Raw genomic sequence first — 19460 nt, forward strand, 5'->3', positions numbered from 1 at the left:
GACAAAAAGAAGATAGTCCATGTTGTCTTCTGCATGTCTGCTACTGTTCTCCAGACCATCTTGGCTTTGGTCCAGGAAAAAGAACAGCTAAGGAAGAAAAAAAATGATCTTGTTTTGCTCCAGTTGGACAAAAAAAAGAGGAAGGAAAAAAAGAAGGAAAAAAAAGAATAAAAAGAAAAAAAGAAGAAAAAGAAGAAGAAGAAAAAGGAGAAGAAGAAGAAGAAAAAGAAAAAAGAGGGACAAATGATACGCTGTGACTGGGCTATGGCCAGGAGACCTGGATATGCTTTCTTTGAAGCATATCACAATTTTTTTTTTTAAATTTATATATTTTTTTTAATGAACAAATGAAAAGGGGAAAGGAAAAGGCAATGTGTAGAAAGAAAGGTCACAATATGAGAGTCACTGATCATAACCAAACAGGACAAAGGAAAAATAAAATTAGATGATGGACATTTCTGTGGTTTTTATTTTGTTTTGTTTTTTCCTTACGGAAAACAAAACAAAACAAAACCAAAAACAGGACAAAGATGAGAGGGATGAAAGGACAGAAAGAATGAGTAAGATCATTCTGTGAACGTTAGTTCAGCACTCTTACCTCTTATTGGTGTACCACCTGGGTGGATAATATGAATGCAAATAAGATTAGAAAGAAGAAGCATTAGTACGAGAAGAAGGAGGCTAGGGCTTTGGAAGAAGAATCAAATTAGATTTACAGAATTAAATAAGGTCTTAAGAGAAACTTGAATTACTATACTGTTAAAACAGGAATATATTAGATAGTATTATCAGGTTATAAAAGCAAGTTGCATTGTACCACAAAGGGCAAAAAGGCTATAATTGGCTGCACTGCCATTCTCAGAGTATCATCTGAGTTCTTAGACGTTCGGTTATATAGGGTTAGAAATGTATCAAATATCCCTCAAATACTTAAAGGAAACTTTACAAAACTGTACTTATGACATATTTTAGGAAAATATTGGAAATTCTATTTAAATATATATATATATATATATAGATCTATATATATATAAAAAGAGGATATACTGAAGTCTATCTCAAAACAAACACTGTAGTTTAGGCTGGATTATGGCATTTACTGTTCTAGATCTACGTGACACATGTGTACTGCTTCTTTTAGGTGTTGCTATGACTGATAAGACAACATTTCTGTGGAGGTGTGCGTGTGCGCCACTATAGGGGTCTGGTGACTACACTGACTGTTAGTAAAATGCATGCCATGCATTTTAAGAATAATAATACTAATCATATAATAATTATCATAATCATAATCATAATATTCTGAATATGGAAATTAGTGGGGGTGAAGTGCGCTTCAGAACTAAGCACTTACCAATAGATTCTGGAGATTTAAATACGGAGAGAAGAAAGACAGCATAAAAATATTATTATATTCCTTATAATTTGGTACAAAGTTTTCAGTTAAAGCTTTATATACTAAATCATCTATGTCACATGTGAAAAAATCTTAATTTACATTAACAGAAGGTTAATTTACACAGTTCTGCTGACAACAAGCAAAAAGTAGGTTAACAAGACGATTTAACATCACAGGACAGGTCAAAAGCTGAGAATTCTGGGAAGACACGTGATTAAACAACTTAGATTCTACAACGATATCTACTACAATTGTTGAAGAAAAAAGCTCATTATATCCCAGTGATCAATGATCTGATCTTATTTTGGGATAAGCGTTAAACTCAGTAAATTTAGAGATTTGTTTGTCTGTTTCTGGTTTTGTTTTGGTTTGCTTTGTTTTTAATCTAAAAAGAGCAAAAGAATAAACTAAGGCAGGAGGAGAGTGAGAGAACTGCTAGGGAGGTGCAAGGGGCAAAGAGAGAGAGAGAGCAGCAAAAGCTGGAATCTACACCAAAAGCAGACTTCTGTAGATCCAGAAAATATAGGATTCATAAAGCTTTAGCGTGGACGCACACTACTGTGGCTAAATGTGTTGGAAAAATGCTCAGCCAGCAAAAAAACCCCCAACTTTGTTCCATAGATTTCCCAAAGATTTCATTCTCTTTTTTTTTTTTTTTTCCAGGTATAAATCTGCATAGGAAGAAGTACTGTGCTTTATGTATTTGTGAGAGGAAAGAAGATGTGTCCAAACTGGCTAATCTTTGGTGAAGTCAAATGTGGAAAAGACAGCAATAAACACATTTTAGATTTAATTGAAGTGTCTAATGCAGGTTTTGGTTTTGATGAATATAACCATTGGTACTCCTTGCAATTTCTGAATGAAGTCCAATGTTGAAATAAATTTGTTAAAAAAAAATAAAAGGAAAGAAGAAAGAAAGAGGAGAAAATGGATCCATCAAGTACTGCAAAAAGCAGTAAAGAAAAAAATTATCAAAAAATACAGTCACAGCAGTGAGCAATGTGGAGTAAACAGAAGCTGCAAAACACATAGAGACAGACTCTATAGAAAGCTATGACAACATCACAGACATGGACAACACACTCAGTAACACAGAAAAGGAGAGGGGAAAGAGAAATTATTACCTATAAATAAAATTTTTTTTAAAAAAGGAAGAGAAAGAAAAGAAAGAAAAAGTGAGAGAGAACAACTCCGGGCGTCGGTGGAAACAGTAACGAGACCCTACCTGAGCGTAGCTGCTTGATGCGGCCATTGTTGTTGCTTGTGTCAACAGGTAAGAAATCTTTGAACCAAGTTATTTCAGGATCAGGATTGCCACTGGCTGCACATAACATGGTAGCTGTACGAGTTCGTTCAACCACCTTCAGCTGTGGGCCCATATCAATGGTCGGAAAACCTCGAGGAATTTGATCCTCTGAAAAAGAAATTTATAAATTGAGGGATTTCATGTCAGTCGCGCCGTGCTCCAGGAAAAGCCCGAATCATGATCCTGCTTAATATTCAGTGATCACCTAATTATTTGTAAACAACAAACAATTGATCAAAATGCTGATACAAAAAAAAAGTTCATTAAAAATGGCTATAAACTTTATAATTATAAAATCAGATGAGATACACTACCTTGCATGCAATCATTGGACTCATATTATGGTACCATACAGCACTGATGTAGCCCTTCTTGCAAGAGTCCTTACTATTTCATGTGAAATATCAAGTTACCATTATCAAATCTACCAACCTTAAGGAAAACTCCTCTTTATACCAGAGAAGTACACAAGGAAGGATCATTATGCAGTGTAAGATCTGGCCACTAACTCAGAAGACCTAAATCATGTTTCTTGCTTCTATCATTATTACTTATCTGCTGTTGCTCAACATCTATCACCCCTGTGCTTTGATTGTCCATCTTACGGATGGACTTGATAGCGCTTTACTGCTACAAGGGAGTGCTGTGAAGATGAATGCTTTATAGGACTGCAAAACACTGAGAAATTCTAAACATTGGAGCTGTGTGGATGGCAAAGTGAAAAGTGGCACAACACTCACAATGATAATGAATAGATACAGCACCGTCTATTTAAATACTCAGAATACAGCCCAAAATCCTCATGCTAGTGTGGTTGATACTGAAATATTAAAAAATATTGTACAAGAGTAATTTGCCTTCACAATGTGACACCTGCTAGCAAGTAAAACTGAAAGCACAGGATCAGGAAACTTCTCAGAAATCAAGTTTGTATAGCTAAAATAACCTGTTTGAAATAAACAATCTTGTTCCTCATTTCCACTGCAATGGCAAAAATATTTTTATTGCAAAATAATACTAATTCCATTCAGAAATGAAAATCAAAAATAACCAAAGAAAGAGGATCAACACTAACTATAAGCCACATGTTATTTTATGTCTTGACTAATCGTTACTGACTTGCAATTGATTAGGGGATAAAACTAACAGGTGAAATTGTTCAACATTAACTCTTTTTAGTTAACAAGTGTCACATTTTCAATGGCAGATAAGTCTTCAGACTTTTCTGAAATAATGTATAGCAAGCACACACAGCCTACAGATCTTTGTAGTTCCTGAGGTGTGAAGTTGCTCATGAGCTACTGAACTGCCTGCAATACAAGTGCACATAGATAATCATAGAATAACAGAAGGGTTTAGGACCTCAAACAAAATCTACATTAGACCCCTCTGCTGTGGACAGGAGTCTCTTCCACTAGACCAATTTACTCAGAGATACAGCCAACCTGGTCTTGTACACCTTCAGAAACGGGGGATCCACAACCTGACTGAGCAACCTATTTCAGTGCCTCACCACCCTCAGAGTAAAGCTTTTCTTCTTAAGATCTAATCAAAACCTGCCCTTCAGATTAGGGAAGATCTCCCATTTCCTATCCCTTTTGAAAAGCTTCTCTCCAGCCTCCTTGTAGCCCCCCTTTAGGAACTGGAAAGCATAACGAGGTTTCCAGAGCTTTTTCCTTTCTCGGCTGAACAGCCCCAACTCTCTCAGCTTTTCTTTGTAGAAGAGGTATTCCAGACCTCTCATCAACTTGTGGTTATCTGCCGGACTCATTCTAACTAATCAAAGTCTTTCTTGTGTTGGAGGCTGCAGACCTGGACACAGTACTCCAGGTGGGAGTCTCACAACAAAAGAATAGAGAGGTATAAGCATATCCATTGACCTCCTGGACATGCCTTCTTTTGATGAAGCCCAGGATGAGGCTGGCTTTCTGAGCTATGAGTGTACATTGCAGGGTCTTATCAAATTTTTCATCTGCAAACATCCTGTCTTTCTTCCCAGGATAAGCCTCAATACGTTTTCCACTGTCTGTACAGTTATTTGGACTGACCCCAAAACAGGTACAGAACCTTTCACTTGGCCTTGTTGCACTTCCTCAGGGTCCACCTCTGAAGCCTTTTAAGGTCAATCCATGTACTTCAGTGTGTTGACCCCATCACATGGCTTGGTGTCATTGGCATATTTGCTAAGGGAGCACTCAATCCCACTCACCATGTTGCTGACAAGGGTGCAAGTAGCACTGGTCCCAATACAAATCCCTGAGGATCCTCTGCTGGACACTAGTTTCTGGCTAGACATTGAGCTGTTGACTGCAACTCTAGGAGTGCCATCATCCAGCCAATTTTTTATCCACCTGTCAAAATTCATGCCTCTTCAGTTTAGAGACAAGGATGACATTTGGGAGAGTGCCAAATGGTCCACACAAATCCATATAGATAACTTCTGCTGCCCTTCCTTGTTCAACACTACTGTAACACAATCCTGGAAGGCTAACATATTTGTCAGGCATGATTTACCTTTAGTGAAGCCATGTTGGCTGTCTCCAATCACCTAATTATTTTCAGTGTCTCTTAGCACATTTTCCAGGAGGATCTACAGTACCTACAGGTACTGATGTGAGACTGCTTGGCCTGCAGTTCTTTAGTCTTCCTTATCTCCCTTTTTAAAAGTGGGGTCATGTTTTCCCCTTTCCTGCTGGTGGGAACTTCACCTGACTGCCATGAGTTTTCAAATATGATGCATAGTGGCTCCATTCTTTCATCCCAACACTCTAGCCATAAGAGAGGTCCCTGTGTTTCCATGATGCCAATTAAAGTCACAGACCTGCAGGCATCCACACACAAATTAAAGTCACAGACCTGCAGGCATCCACACATCTCCAGCACCACCCATGCTGCATGTGTTAGCACAAACGGGTTTTGAGTTGCTACTCAATGAAGCTGATTTTCTGTCTGGTGTGGCTGGACTGTCTTGGTGCTCTGCTGCTGACCTGCATACCCTCTTCAGGCTCTTTATAGCTCAGCCATCAGTATGTGTGGGATGGCATGTTCCACACCTTGTCACTATTAAACCTGATGATATCTCCCTCCTCTGTCATATCTAATTTAAGCCCCTATCAATATGCCCTGCTAGCCCTTCACCAAAGAATCTCTTCCCCCTTGGAGAGAGTTGAATCCCACCTTCATTCAGCAAGCTGGTGCCACATATATAGGCCATCCCATTATCAAGGAAATCAACATTTTAGTGATGACACTAGTTGTGGAATCACATGTGCCCGTCCGTTTCTTTCAGTGCTAATACCTAAAACTGGAAGAACAGAGGAGGAATAATCTGCACCCAATTCACCAACAATTCCAGGGCCTTGGTACAGTGAACACAACTGTCCAGAAAGCTTTCATGACTTTTCAGAACTAGGATTTCTACCAATCAGTTGATAAATGTCAAATCATTTACCAGCTACAGGCTCTTCCCAAAGAAAGGTATGTTTCATGTCTGGTTATAAAAGTCCTTGCTTTGGTATTAGCTGACAAGATTTGACTTGTGACACACAACAGGATTTTTATGACCTTACCTTTCCTACTTAGTTTATACAGAAAACCCTAGAGTCTCTTTTGCAAATACCTAAGTGTACAACAAAGATAATCTATCTTGAATGTTAATAGGATGAAATAGTAAAGAGCCTTTCTTTCTTATTTTTAATAAGGGCAATTAAATTCCATCCATCTGCCTTATGCATACAATCTCTTTGAATGAATGCTCTTCATGAAATTTTAATGAGAAACATCACAATCTAACATTCAAATACCCAGAACTGTTACATTTCTGACAGTTGTGGCTGGTATCCAACCTGGCTTTCAGGTATCTGGCAATAAACCCAGATATACAACATCAAATGGACCAGAGAAATAATGAAATTTCTAATTGGACAGCTTATCACGGTGGATTTCATTTTGAGGATGTTATTTACTTTTTTCTCTAAGTTTACTCATGATTTGTACTACTGTCTTCACACTTTAGTGATACCAAGTATGACAGATAGCAAACACTTTACAAAACAAAGTTGAGCATCAAATCATTGAACAACAGCGTCTCAGCCACAATAAGAGGAAAGTAACTATTACAATTTTTTTATATATTGGTACCTCTACAATTTTACCTGAGGTGGCCAGAAAAATATTTTTTACTGATCATTAATATGCTCACTAGGTTCTAAACTCCAGTATATACTGCTCTTCCCACATAATATTCAGTTCCAGTCAATTAGTTTCCAATTCATCAACAATTTAAATCAGACTTGACCTTCTCAAAGCCATTTGGCACTGTCATTTTTAGAGGCCATTAAAGGTCAGATTTTTCTGTCCTTGTGGCTTAGTGACTTATACATGTAATATGTATTTTGTTTAGGATGACAGATACAAGTGATTTAGACACAGGCCACATTCTTTGAATTTGTTATTTGTCTTAAAGGTGCTGAATTTCATTATTGATATTAAAAGAATGCACTTAGCACTGCACTAGTATAACTTCTAACTGCTGCATGACTCCACTGAAGTTATTTGTCAGTGTATGATCTGAACAATGTAAAAAACAATTACAGAGAGAGCTTACGACATGAGCCCTTAAGAGAGAATGTAACAAAATGACCTTGCCTTGCTGTGGATCATGGCTCTTGAGTATTTCTCAACTCTCTGTCTATTCAATCAGTTTGACATTGCTCACCCAAGGCACACAGAATGGACAACAAACAGAAGCCGGAAGCCACTGAGCTGCCAGAAACTTGTCACCTTCTTGCCATTACTGAAAGCTGGTGGGATGTGACTGGAGTGTGACTATTGATGGCTACAGGCTCTCCAGAAGAGACAAGAAAGAGAAGGTGAGGAAAGAGAGAGGCAGAGGGGTCTCCCTCTACATCAGGAGGCAGACTGAGTGTGAAGAGCTGTCTCTGAGGAGCAGCCACGAGCAGCTCAGAAGCCTGTGGGTAAGGATCACGGACTGAAGCAACAAAGAGAACCTTGTGGATGGTTTTATGTACACACCCCTGATCAAAGGCACCCTATTCTTGCTCCAGCTACAGGAGGCATCATGCTCACAGCCTCTTGCCCTTCTTGGGCACTTCAACCATCCCAAAATCTGCTGGGAAAGCAGCACAGCAAGCTGCAGGCAAGCCAGGAGACTCTTGGAAAGCATGAGGGACACCTTCTGGAGCAAAGGAATATTCAGCAGCCCTACCAGAGGGGATACAATCCTGGATCTGATGGGCACCAGTGGAAGTGGGCTGATCTTGAACAGCAGGGCTGGAGGGAGTCTGGGCTGCAGGGATCACACATTGCTGGAGTTTGCAGTCCTGAGGGGAGTGGGCCACGTGAGGAACAAAGTCAGGGCCCTGAACTTTAGGAAAGCAGACTTCCAGCTCTTCAAGGAGATAGCCAGTGAGATCCACTGGGAGACTTCCCCAGGGACAAGGGAGTGGACCAGAGCTGGCAGATCTTTAAGGAAGTCTTCCACCGAGCACAAGAGCCGGCAATGCCCAGGAGCAAGAAATTGAGCAAGGAAGGCAAGGGAACAGCAGGGCTGAGTAGGGAACTGCTGGTCAGACTGAAGGGAGGGAAGCAAAGGGAAAGGCACTTGAAGCTAGAATGGGTGGTGACAAAAGAAGAGTAGAGAGAGGAAGTATGGTTGTGTAGGAATGAGGTCAGGAAGGCCTGGGTGAAGCTGGAATTGAACCTGGCAAGGAATTGTTCAAGGTCAGGTTGGATAGGGCTCTGAGCAATCTGATGTAGTGGAAGACATCCCTGTGCATTCTGGAGGGTTTGGAAATAGATGATCTTTAAGACACATTCCAACACAGGCCATTTTATGATTCTATGATTCTATGTTCTGTAAACAATGTCTTGGCTGCCAGTTTGGTAATTGCTTCCCTTCCAAGAAACTTAATTGGAAAAAGCACATTAGCCTTTACATTCAGATTTCAATATAAGTATGCCTAAACCAAATGTAAAATACATTATTTTACTTGTTGCTGCATTTATCCTAGAAGTGAGCTTGCCCTCATAACTGCAACAGCATTTAGAGGCTCCAACTCTGTTTTTGTGTGAACAGTAATTTTGATGGAGTGGTATCTTGAAAATAGCCACAAGTTAAAATTATGCTCTTCCAAAAAAAGAAAGCATACTTATTTTTAAGTGGTATTGATAGAAAAAATTATAGCTGTGCCACAACTATGTATTATAAACTCTGTTCTGCTTATCACTTAACTCTATTTCCTCTCATCTTAACAAAAAAAGGTGCAATCTCTTTGTAGATATCTTTTTTAGTGATGTAATTATTTAATAAAATTTCAGGCACGGAACTTCTCAAGCTATGAAGGTGTACTGTCAAGACTGCGTGCATACAAAAGCTGCACCCAAAGAAAGAAGAGGATTTCAGTACAATGGCTTTGACCCTTGGTGGTAAAACCTGCATGTCCAATATACAACACAGCTAAAGAAAGGAAGACAGTCATATTTAGCTAGGATTTGTGCCACAGCTTCTTAACATTTTGAATACTTTTTCTGTAAAAGGTTACTTTCAGACCAGGCGTAGGCCCTGCTGGCAGCAAGAAGAGTGCTAGCTTTTAGAAACAGATTGAGTCTTAAGTCTTAAATTTTGCATAGCTACCTTACTGAATCACTCTTGCAATCACAAGCATGATTTAAAAAGAAAGACTGAATAGCGTGAATAGTCTTCTGAGTTACAGTACAATATGATGTTACTATGATACAGATATGAAGTATAAATGTGAAGTATCCAAAGCAAATAGTTATGACTTTGGTTGTGGATTAAGGACTATAAAGGCAAGGTAATACCTCCAGGACTCAAGGCCAGACAGCTGCCAAGAAAACTAGCTAATACGTTTGCTAAGTATTTAATTTCACCTTAACTATTTTCACCAGTGAAACATCCATGCTCCAGCATATGAATCTGGAGTTCCTATTCATATGTAGAGCAGAACATTAACCTGTAGTTAAATCTGTGTAATCTGCCTAACTAAAATACATACTCATAGCACTTGACTGTGCCTCTTGAAAATTTTGCTTATGTAAACCAATTATTCTTATTGTGCAAATGGAAGGTGGTTCTCTACTCTATTCAGGAAGAAAAGAATGTGAATCTATTTCAAGATTCACTGATAGGTTTGCCACAGGCAAATTTTAGTCATTCTGCAGCTCACAGAATAAAAAGGCACACATGGAGCATTCCCAGAATACATTATAGATACTGAAGATAAACTGCCACAATAAAGTTTATTATTTCAAGGAACAGTGTAAATAAAGCTTTTATTTTCACTATTCCAGATGGCAGCAGCATATAATTTGCACTGTTTTGACATCATGACCGTATTATTCAAAATCATTCTTCTTCCTTCTGAACTGAATGCAGGATTGAGAACAGTAAAATCAAAGAGACTAAGGGAGGAACTAAAATCACCATTTTGCAGTGAAGTTGGTATTCTGTACTATTATTGAAGAACCATGGATATAAAGGAATTAAAAAAAAAACAGAGCCAATTCTAATTATACATAAAAATTAAATTTGATTTAAAATATATAAAGCATCAGAGAAGTGCCAGTTAATAAACATTATTCATACTGAAACACTTTGCAAGGCAAATTTTGGCAAATAGAAGTAATTACGAATACACAATAAATTATTTTGTGGGATCTTTTGTTCAAATTTGCTATATACAGATGGATACTTAGTGGTGTTGTACATCAGTAAAGCAGGGCAATGCCTACACTAGAATAACAGATCTCTGTACTGGTTGGGAGTTCTCTTTAATTTCACAGTATTTTAGCACATCAGGAAAATGAATTAGACATTGATAAGATGATCAGTAAAAATTCAACATAAGAACAGCTGTCCATACCATCCCATCAAAACCCATGCATTTCAAAGTACCTTCATATACTGAGGAGATGTGCAAAGCACATTTTGATACAAAAGAAAACAAATTTGTTTAGTAGCTCTGTATGCAATTACCCTGCAAATTGCAAAGTAATGTCTATATAACAGAACACAGAGCCACTTAGACTGAATTATCATTTGTATGAATGTTGAAGCAGCAATTTCACATTGCATTAAGTCAGTTAACATTCATTGTTATTAGCATTTAGCTTTAAATAAGTTCTCTGTTTTAACAAATGAGTGCACTGAGCCTTTGAAATTAGATATCTTCTAATAAAGAAAAAGGAATTTGCACCTTTCAGCAGTTCTCCAAATCTGCAAAATTAGACTGCACATAGCAAGCTTTTCCCAAAGTGACCTGTCTCACTCACATGAGCAATGAAACACCTTGCACTCTGCTTTAACAATGACATGACATCTGAATAACAAGAATTAATATTTGTAGATTCATCATTCATATGAAACACAAGCCTCAAAATAAGGGTTTATTCTCAGCTTTGTACACAGCCATGTCATAGCTTAAAGCAGAGCATATAATCTGAACATCACTATGACCAAATTTGGCTATGATTGAAATTTTGGATGTCTGTCTGTTCTGTTCATTTGGAATATAATAGGGAATACAAAAAGCTGTGTCAAAAATTAAAAAAAAAAAAAAAAAGAAAAAAAAAATTAGGGAATCCAAGCTTCTCTACCAGATGTCCCTTATCTAACACAAGGAGAGGACTCAGAGCCTGAGGTAATGAAACAAAGGCAGAGAATGTGGTCGTTTAAGAGCAAGGTATCATATGTTTAAGAAAAGAAATGCTAAACCTCTGAAGTAAAGAGGATACAGCATCCCACATATTTCCATATGCAAATATTCACAAGGAAAATACTATATATTTTGCACTGGTGAGTAAAAGACAAGAGGACTGCAAAGGGCGGCAATATGAATTTCCATGATTACTGTTTCTGATTTAAGGCTTAGTTTCCAGACAGGGTTAGGATTTAGATTACACTAAATCGGGGTTAAATTGGGGCTTGCCAAGAAGCAAGATTAGGAAAACAAAAAAGCATGCTTGCTCTATCCAGTCAATATTTTTAACATACTAATATTCGTGCTTTCACATTCTCCTTACTTTTATTTGAAAAATAAAGGGGAAAGCATTGCAATGCAGGCAGTCCTTGTTTTACACTTTTAGTTTTTCACATCACATACAGCTTTATGGTGAGGTAAATAATAAGATGAGCAGCAGGTTCATATGTACACCATAGCACAGTTTTCATGTTAGTATCCTGAATATACTGACTGGTCCAGAACATGTGAAAACATTCTTTTCCTTTTCTACCTCTCCTTTCTACTCATTAGTACTCAGTATTAAAACTTTATACTAGCAAATACATATGACACTTTCTATAAGTAGTTATGTCGTACTCATTCAGTGTAAAGCAATAAATGCTAATAAGTGTAAAGCAATAAATCATCACAATCAAGTTCCAGCATCCCAGTTTGAGAATGGGGTAGAAGAAGCATCCTGTTTTCTTATGTTCAAAAGAGCAAGAGAGAAGGAAATAAGAAAGAAATAAGAGCAGTCTGTCAAAGGAGATCTCAGACATACAGTCTGCCTCTCCCTCTATCCTTGTCACGGCCATTTCTGTTACTGATGTTACACTGCTTTCAAGGAATTGTTTACTCAATGCCATAATCTTCCCTGATGTTTTTTAATGCAGCCTACATACTCTGTAGCCCGAACTGACAACAATAAACTATATTAACTGCATTAATGCCACAGCTGCAGAATTTAAGAACCTGACAAAGCAACTTGTCAAAACCATTACTTTGTTGAAGTATTGTTTCTAAAGAAGAACAACATTATTTTCTGCATTTCTAGTTCAGCACTAAACTTGTACATTTTAGACAGAGAAAGTGGATATTTTCACTTGGGTAAGTGGTTAGATAGATGCTCAAAAAGAGCAGATAGATGGTGGTTAGACAGATGCTCCTACTGTTTAGCTTCCTAAAAGAAAGAAATGAGGAATAAAGGTTATGAAATTGTATTTCCTAAGTTTTAACAAAAACTTTAAAAGTTTTAAAAGTTTAAAAAAAAACTTTAAAAAAGGTTTTCATTCAGGATGTTAAAAGCCCTTTTGGTTCAGTAAATTAAACAGTAAGGTAGTGTCTATGCATTTCAACTGATTTTCTAGAGCCCAGCACAATAATGCACCTGTACAGATGTAGCAATTTGAAACTGCATCATTTCAATAAACAGCAAATGTAAGTATTAAAAAAAACCCACCAAAAAACAGAAGCCCTATTACTGCTGAAGAGATGGGGAAAAAAGGTATCCCTTGAAATTCAGTACTATTCAGCATTGTACTAATGTCACTTATACAAAATATGAACCATTTTTCTACACCCAATGCTTCCTTCATCTTCACTGGTCTGAAGATCACGCTTACAACATTCATAATGCTTACATGATTACAGATAGGTGACTGTAAAAAAGCAACAGACACAGTAGCTTTTTATGCTTTCTTTGCTCATTATAAGTCATTCCACCACTTTGAACATGTATTTATCAATTAAGAAATTGCTGGAAGATGTAAGACACAAAACAATGCCTTCTATCATGTACTCCCAATATATATAAGGAAAAGACAGAATACAAAGTACTGGCAGAAGTTAAAACACATGGCACCTTTGAAACCGTATGAACCTTTAACAGAAGGAAGGAAGTAGTTCCTTCATTAATAGATGGTGAAATTATTCTCCGATTTCTTGGTTGTGCAGGGAGTGGTTGTGCTCTAGAATTCAATTTTCATATGCTTGAATATGAGGGAGGAATCCCTCTCACTACTTGTGTATGTCACCACTTTTGGCAACATTCCTTTTTGCAGATACTGAGAAGATGCCTATCTTCTTACAGAGATCTGATAGCAGAGAAGAACAAGTGTAGGAAAAAGCAGAGAAGGTAGTAGATAAGAATTGCTTTTTTGTTGGGGCGAGTTTCACCACTTAAAGTAAGTTCTTTGTCCAAAGAACAACACTCCAAAGACAAGGATGCTACAGGGGGAAAACACCATTGACTTCTGGTCTAGAAGGGTACTGAAGGGCTTTCTCTCTAGCAGAGGACACACACTGCTTAAAATTCAGCTTTTCACAGTCCTCGGGCAAGTTGAATAACCACTGCTGACAAAAACCTCTAATGAGCATGGAGTCACACAGAACTTCACATTAACACTTTATAGTACACACATGGCTAAGGCAGTCAGCATTTCAAGGTTTTCATCCCATAAAGACTCAAAGATTCATGATGTCAAAGGTTCATTTTATCACCCAAACCCAATGTTTAGAAATGTGGTCTGCGACTTTGAGTTCTACCTGAAATTTTGCTGCTGCCCTAAGATGAAGTAAGTGGGAATAGTCTGTGATTGAACATGCTTCACAATATAACAGTGAGTGCTGCTATTAGAAATGATAGATAATGTCTGTACTCTGAGTTACTGTGTGAAAGAAAACACTCAACACCCCAGCATGCTCCGAAGCATGGCAGAGGCCCTGCCTTCAGTTCGCAGAGGTGATGCAAGGCAGCACTCACTCTCATCTTCTGGGAGCTTGCTCCTGTCCTATGCTCCTCCAACACATTTTTCACCATAATATTCACATGGCCTTGAAAAAGGCATTGTGAATCACTGTGAGCTGAATTGAGCATACTCAAGGAGGCTCTCCGGAATACTGAGGGAGGGGGATTACTTTAAACAAGACACTTTCACATCTGTCTAGAAACAACAGCTAATATTTCCCATGGAACTGTAAATGAGGAGTGATGTGGGAATTCATTCATAAGATGTTGAACATAGAACAACACCAGATTTACTCAGCTTTGCTGTAACTATTCTTACAACTTACTTGACTAATTCCAACACAATTTATATTGTCAGTAATTTGAAATAAGATCTTGGCTGGGCATAGGAATATAGGATGTTAAAAAGTGTTATTTTAAAAAAACTTTTATTTGCTGAGATCAAGGTTCACACCTCTAAGCACACCATAATTATTTTAACTACTTTTTCATTATTTTAAATAATTAAATAATGATTTAGTGCTACCTCTAAAAAAGGTGGCAAATCCAAGTTCAAAACAGGCAGTGTAAATTGAAATTTTTTAGTCTAGAGTCTGAGTAGATATATTTAAATTACAAATAAAATGTGGTCCATAATATTTTTAATCATTTGCATAGCAAATATTAAATGGATTTTGTATCTATTATAGGCAAGCTTTTTGTTTTCACAGTTTCTGTTTCATTTTCTCACCAACTTCTATCCATCTAATCAAAGACCATCAATCATTCCTGATCTTTTTAAACTATGAGCATTGGTTGCTTCCATTTGATTTTGCTTTTGTTTGTTCTGTTATTTTTTAGAAGAAATTTCTGCAAATGAAAATGATGATTAGTTAGCAAAAACCAGCGATGCTTCAGTTTTGGTGGAATACTTCACTGGCATGTACATAAAAAACCAGCTGCTCAGCTGGAAGTCATGGGATAGTGTTTGAATAGTCCAGTGTGATTGCCAGAAGGCTGAGAATCATCGTGTCAGGTGGGGCAGGTAGGGGAAGAGACACGGAGAAAGAACAGAAGAAAGTTTCATGTTCGGTCAGTTACTCGCAAATCCATCACAAACTGTTTTGTGACGAATAGTTAATGAAGTCAAGCAGCTGTGGAGAGCCAGTTCCTGCCTTTGAGCAGACACAGTGTGACAGAGTAAGCTTAGCATAGCATTGTATATGTCAAGTACATCAAAACCAGTGTAACCAGGAAAACCTCCACACCAGCTTTGTCACAGACAAGATAAGTTTCATGAAGAAGGTACAAGTGAAGAAAACAGAATGCCTGATAACAGAAGATGTGGATGTGTGCAGGGGTGAATTAGAACTCAGTGGAAGGCCCTACGCTACAGAAGTAATTCAAGCAATTGACTGAGAGGGCCAGGGTTATTATATATACTTTCAGTAATAGAAGTGTTTCTCTTTGGATTCATTAATAGTAACATCTGTCATCCCTTTTACAACAGTATAAAACCAATGTCTTTTATGGAAAACAGATTGAACTATTTTTCCTGTAGGCTGGAGAGGTAGGCATGAAGATCTTTATATGCACTCTTTAGAATCAATCGGGAACAGGTCAGATGTTACAGTAATTGAGAAATAATTTATACCACTAAACAAACACAGAGCAATAAATTTCAAACCACAGAAAATTATTTCAGTATTCCAAGATTTTTTTGTACCTGAAGAAGACTTAAAAATCAATCTGTGCATGCTCAGTAACTTTCTGCTTTATTTTCATTCTGGCATTCTAGTTTGAGTGTTTGAGTATGTATCACTTTAAGTGATACAATACAAGCTGTTCCATTAAATGAAATGTAAGAGGGGTTCTAAAAAGAAGAGTTGGTTGTTTTTGCCTTTTCTATAACTTTCAGCTCCTTTGGAAAATGAGGAAAGTATTTTGCTAACATATAGGTAGCTTTTTGTATATCTGTTCTTTCTTTAAATATTGTGCTTCTAGAAAAGTTTTGCTTAAACTGTTTATTCTGATGCATCCCTATATTCATCCTTTCTGATTTTTAACCTTTAATAACCTTTAACATTTAAGCCTTCATGACACACAGCAGCAATAGCAGCTGTATGTCCCTAAACACCTTTATCTCCAGAGCCCCACCCTAACATCATACCGTCCTCAAAAAACCAAGTAACAACTTCAAAGACCACCAGCAGGAACTTTGAGAAAAAACAGTCTCTTGTATTTTGGTCCTAAAATGTTTATTCTTCCCCATTATCAGTTAGGCCAACATTTTCTAATTCTCTAACTCTTTGGCATTTAGCATCTGGCTCTCCAGAAAAGTCAACATCACAGAGATAACAACTGCAGAAACATGACAAAGGTCTTGCCTGAACACACTGAAAATCTGTCTCTGCACTAAGAAGTCTGAAAGATCTTGGAAATAATCAGCAAGTACCTCACAAATCTCCATGTGTGTTGCTGATCATGCTTTGCAGCTCAGACAGGAAGTAAGACTATGTGAGCTTCTATTACTAAGAGAATTACTCAAAAGATAAACAAAGCAATGTTTTTACAAGATAATGTCTGTCTGAGGCCTTCAAAAACTGACAACAAACATACTTAAATGTTTCTACCAGTTTTAACGAAGCTTAACATCTTTCTCACAAATGGCAATCTGAAAATGCTCCTAAAAAGATTAATGACTACCACACATAGCACTCTTACATTGTGCTTGAATTTGGACAAAGTATTGTATTCCAGAAAAGGAGATAAAAATTCCTTAGAAATTATCTCATTCTACATGAAAACCAAAAATGTAACCAACTGTGAGCTGTAAGCTATTGCTTCCTGATTCAAACTTAATATAGGACATCAGAAACTACCAAAGGTTTAAAGGTTAGGATATCACCTGCAATTTTGGGGACTATTTTTCTAATGATTCTGAGTCAGGTAAAAGTGTATATCTATCATATATCAGGAAAACATGTAATTTGGCTAAATTAACTGATGCACAACATATGCAAGGCCAGTATGTAACAGTGTAAATTATGTGATTTCTTCTGAGTATGTCAGATTAGCTATAGAAGGTTTCTGAGATCTTATTCTTTCCTATCTTTGTCATTATAGGGTAAAAGTTCTTTCCAATTAGGGTAAAAAAAAAAATTAAATAGGTATTATTTACATAACATGATTTTGCAAAGACTTGTCCATTATAGTGAAAAATAGGTACAGTTTGATCTTTGTAGCTCAAAAAAATGAGCAGACTTTTAAAAATTTCATAACTAATTTCTTATTTTCTACAGTATTTAGTTATATTCAAACCAGTGCATATTGAAAAAGATCATTCAAAATCTTTTTTCAACATTCTGTAACATCATATAATAGTACATATGATGGAAAAATCCTCCATATTTCCTAAACGTAGGTATTCTGTTCAAAATAATCATATGGCAAAAATTATTTCTTGGTCGTCTTCCAATGGCTTTAAACGTTTTTTATGACATAATTTGTCTAACTTGAAATACTGAGTAGTCTCATTGAGGAAACTGACTGTAATGGAACTATTTACACACTTAAGCATGTTGCCAAAACAACTGTCACATTTTCTAAATTCATTGCCATTTCATTTCATAAGTTATTGCATCTCATTTTTTCTTCCTACTCCAAAGCAAACCAGTTCACTTACAAATTCTCCCACACACATGACAAATATTACACTTTCTGTAACTGAAGTCAACTTGCAGGCATATCACCTGTCTACCTGAGCTTCTAAAGTGCTGTTTAGATTTTATGCTGAGTAAAATGAAAATTTAGACATGCATCATCAAGAATACTTCATTTTACTTCATACTTCATGATAATAGGAATAAATCTTGTACTTAGCAAACACAGCACTGCAGAGAAATATATGATTATTTTCTTATATCATGGGAAGAACAAGGAAGCCACTTAGCATTGTTCTTAGGGCCTGAACAGGCAGTCTTTTTTATGCAAACAACGCTGAAAATTAGTTACTAGAAAACCAAGATAAAAGCAAAAAGAAATTTTCAAGTTGCTATTTTGGCAATGCAGGTGAACTAACATACACACATGCAATAATTGATTAAAAGTTCCATGGTATTTTACCAACATTCCTGGCTAATAAATATGTTTTAGACCACAACAGGATGCTGAAGAAAACAGCACTGAGACTATAGCAAAGTACTGAATACTAGCTGAATAATAAAAATTACCAATTACCACTTCTGCTCGTTCTAGCAGCTACATGTTGATTGGCCAACTACTTAGAGGTTATCAGACTGAAAGCTCACAGCTGGAGATTGCAGAGAAGTAAGGGAACAACTACACTCTCAGGCAGTATGAAATGTCTGTTTAAAAATTATTACAATATAGCACATATGTTTTCTATTCTTTCTATTCTTTTGATGTGTATATAATACTAATTATCAAGAGAAGAAGCAAGAAAAAAATAGATGCCATAAAATCTAGAATTCATATTTAACACGTATATTGCAGGCTAAACCAGGACAGCATCTCACAGAAAGATCTAGAAATTGAATAGCACATTTGTTAGTATTATTAGCAGTGTTGAACAGAGACATTAATTTTATATTGATTTTATTTTACTGCACCCTTAGTATTGTAATTGATTTCTGTTGTTCCACCTGCACACAAATTTATGTTAGTGTAGTAAGGTTCTGCCTTTCTGCGTATTTGCCTTTCTATATATTTCTCTACCAGTAGTGTAACGAGCTATGTTTATTTCCTTAAGACTATGGAGATGAATGCTCAGAAGATCCTTACTGAGTTTTAAGCTCTGATCTTCCTGGTATTTTTACTCTAGAGACAAGTACCTTTTAAAACCTTTTTTCCTTTCCCTTTCCCTCCCAATTTTCTTTCAGCAGGGGAGTCTTTCGGCTATTGTTTAGTCTCCTGTTCAAAACCACATCCCTAGAGAATTATAACTATTTATCAATCTCCCAAAAGCAAAGATAAGAATTTAAAGTACTCCTTTTATTTTACCTGCAAAATTAACTGCTTGTTCCCCTCCCATTGTTAAGTTAATTTAAAAGGGCTGGTGCTCTCAGCTGTGGTTTACTGCCTAGAGCCACGGTGTCTGTAAGGCAGAGCTGGTGCTCTGTCCCATTCAGCTACATAGTGCTGGCACTCACTTTATGCCAGAGAGCTCCAGTGGAGGGTCCAAAGTCAGTCCGTGCACTGCCTGTGGCTAGCACCTGAGGAAATTAAAACTTAGGAAGATTTTATTGC

The 19460-nt window shown here is 37.0% G+C and overlaps 1 protein-coding gene across 1 annotated transcript in view; it reads right to left on the bottom strand.

The window, feature by feature from the left end:
* PTPRD (protein tyrosine phosphatase receptor type D) overlaps positions 1-19460 on the bottom strand; it is a gene marked incomplete at its 5' end in the record, with an annotated part of 283346 nt that overhangs the window by 136692 nt on the left and 127194 nt on the right. The window contains 2 exons of the mRNA XM_084225157.1: positions 599-616; positions 2625-2813. Coding sequence (XP_084081283.1) covers positions 599-616; positions 2625-2813 — 207 coding nt within the window. The remainder of the gene's footprint in view (positions 1-598; positions 617-2624; positions 2814-19460) is intronic.

This window comes from Fringilla coelebs (assembly GCF_963513975.1).
Source record: "Fringilla coelebs genome assembly, chromosome: Z".
Classification (NCBI taxonomy): domain Eukaryota; kingdom Metazoa; phylum Chordata; class Aves; order Passeriformes; family Fringillidae; genus Fringilla; species Fringilla coelebs.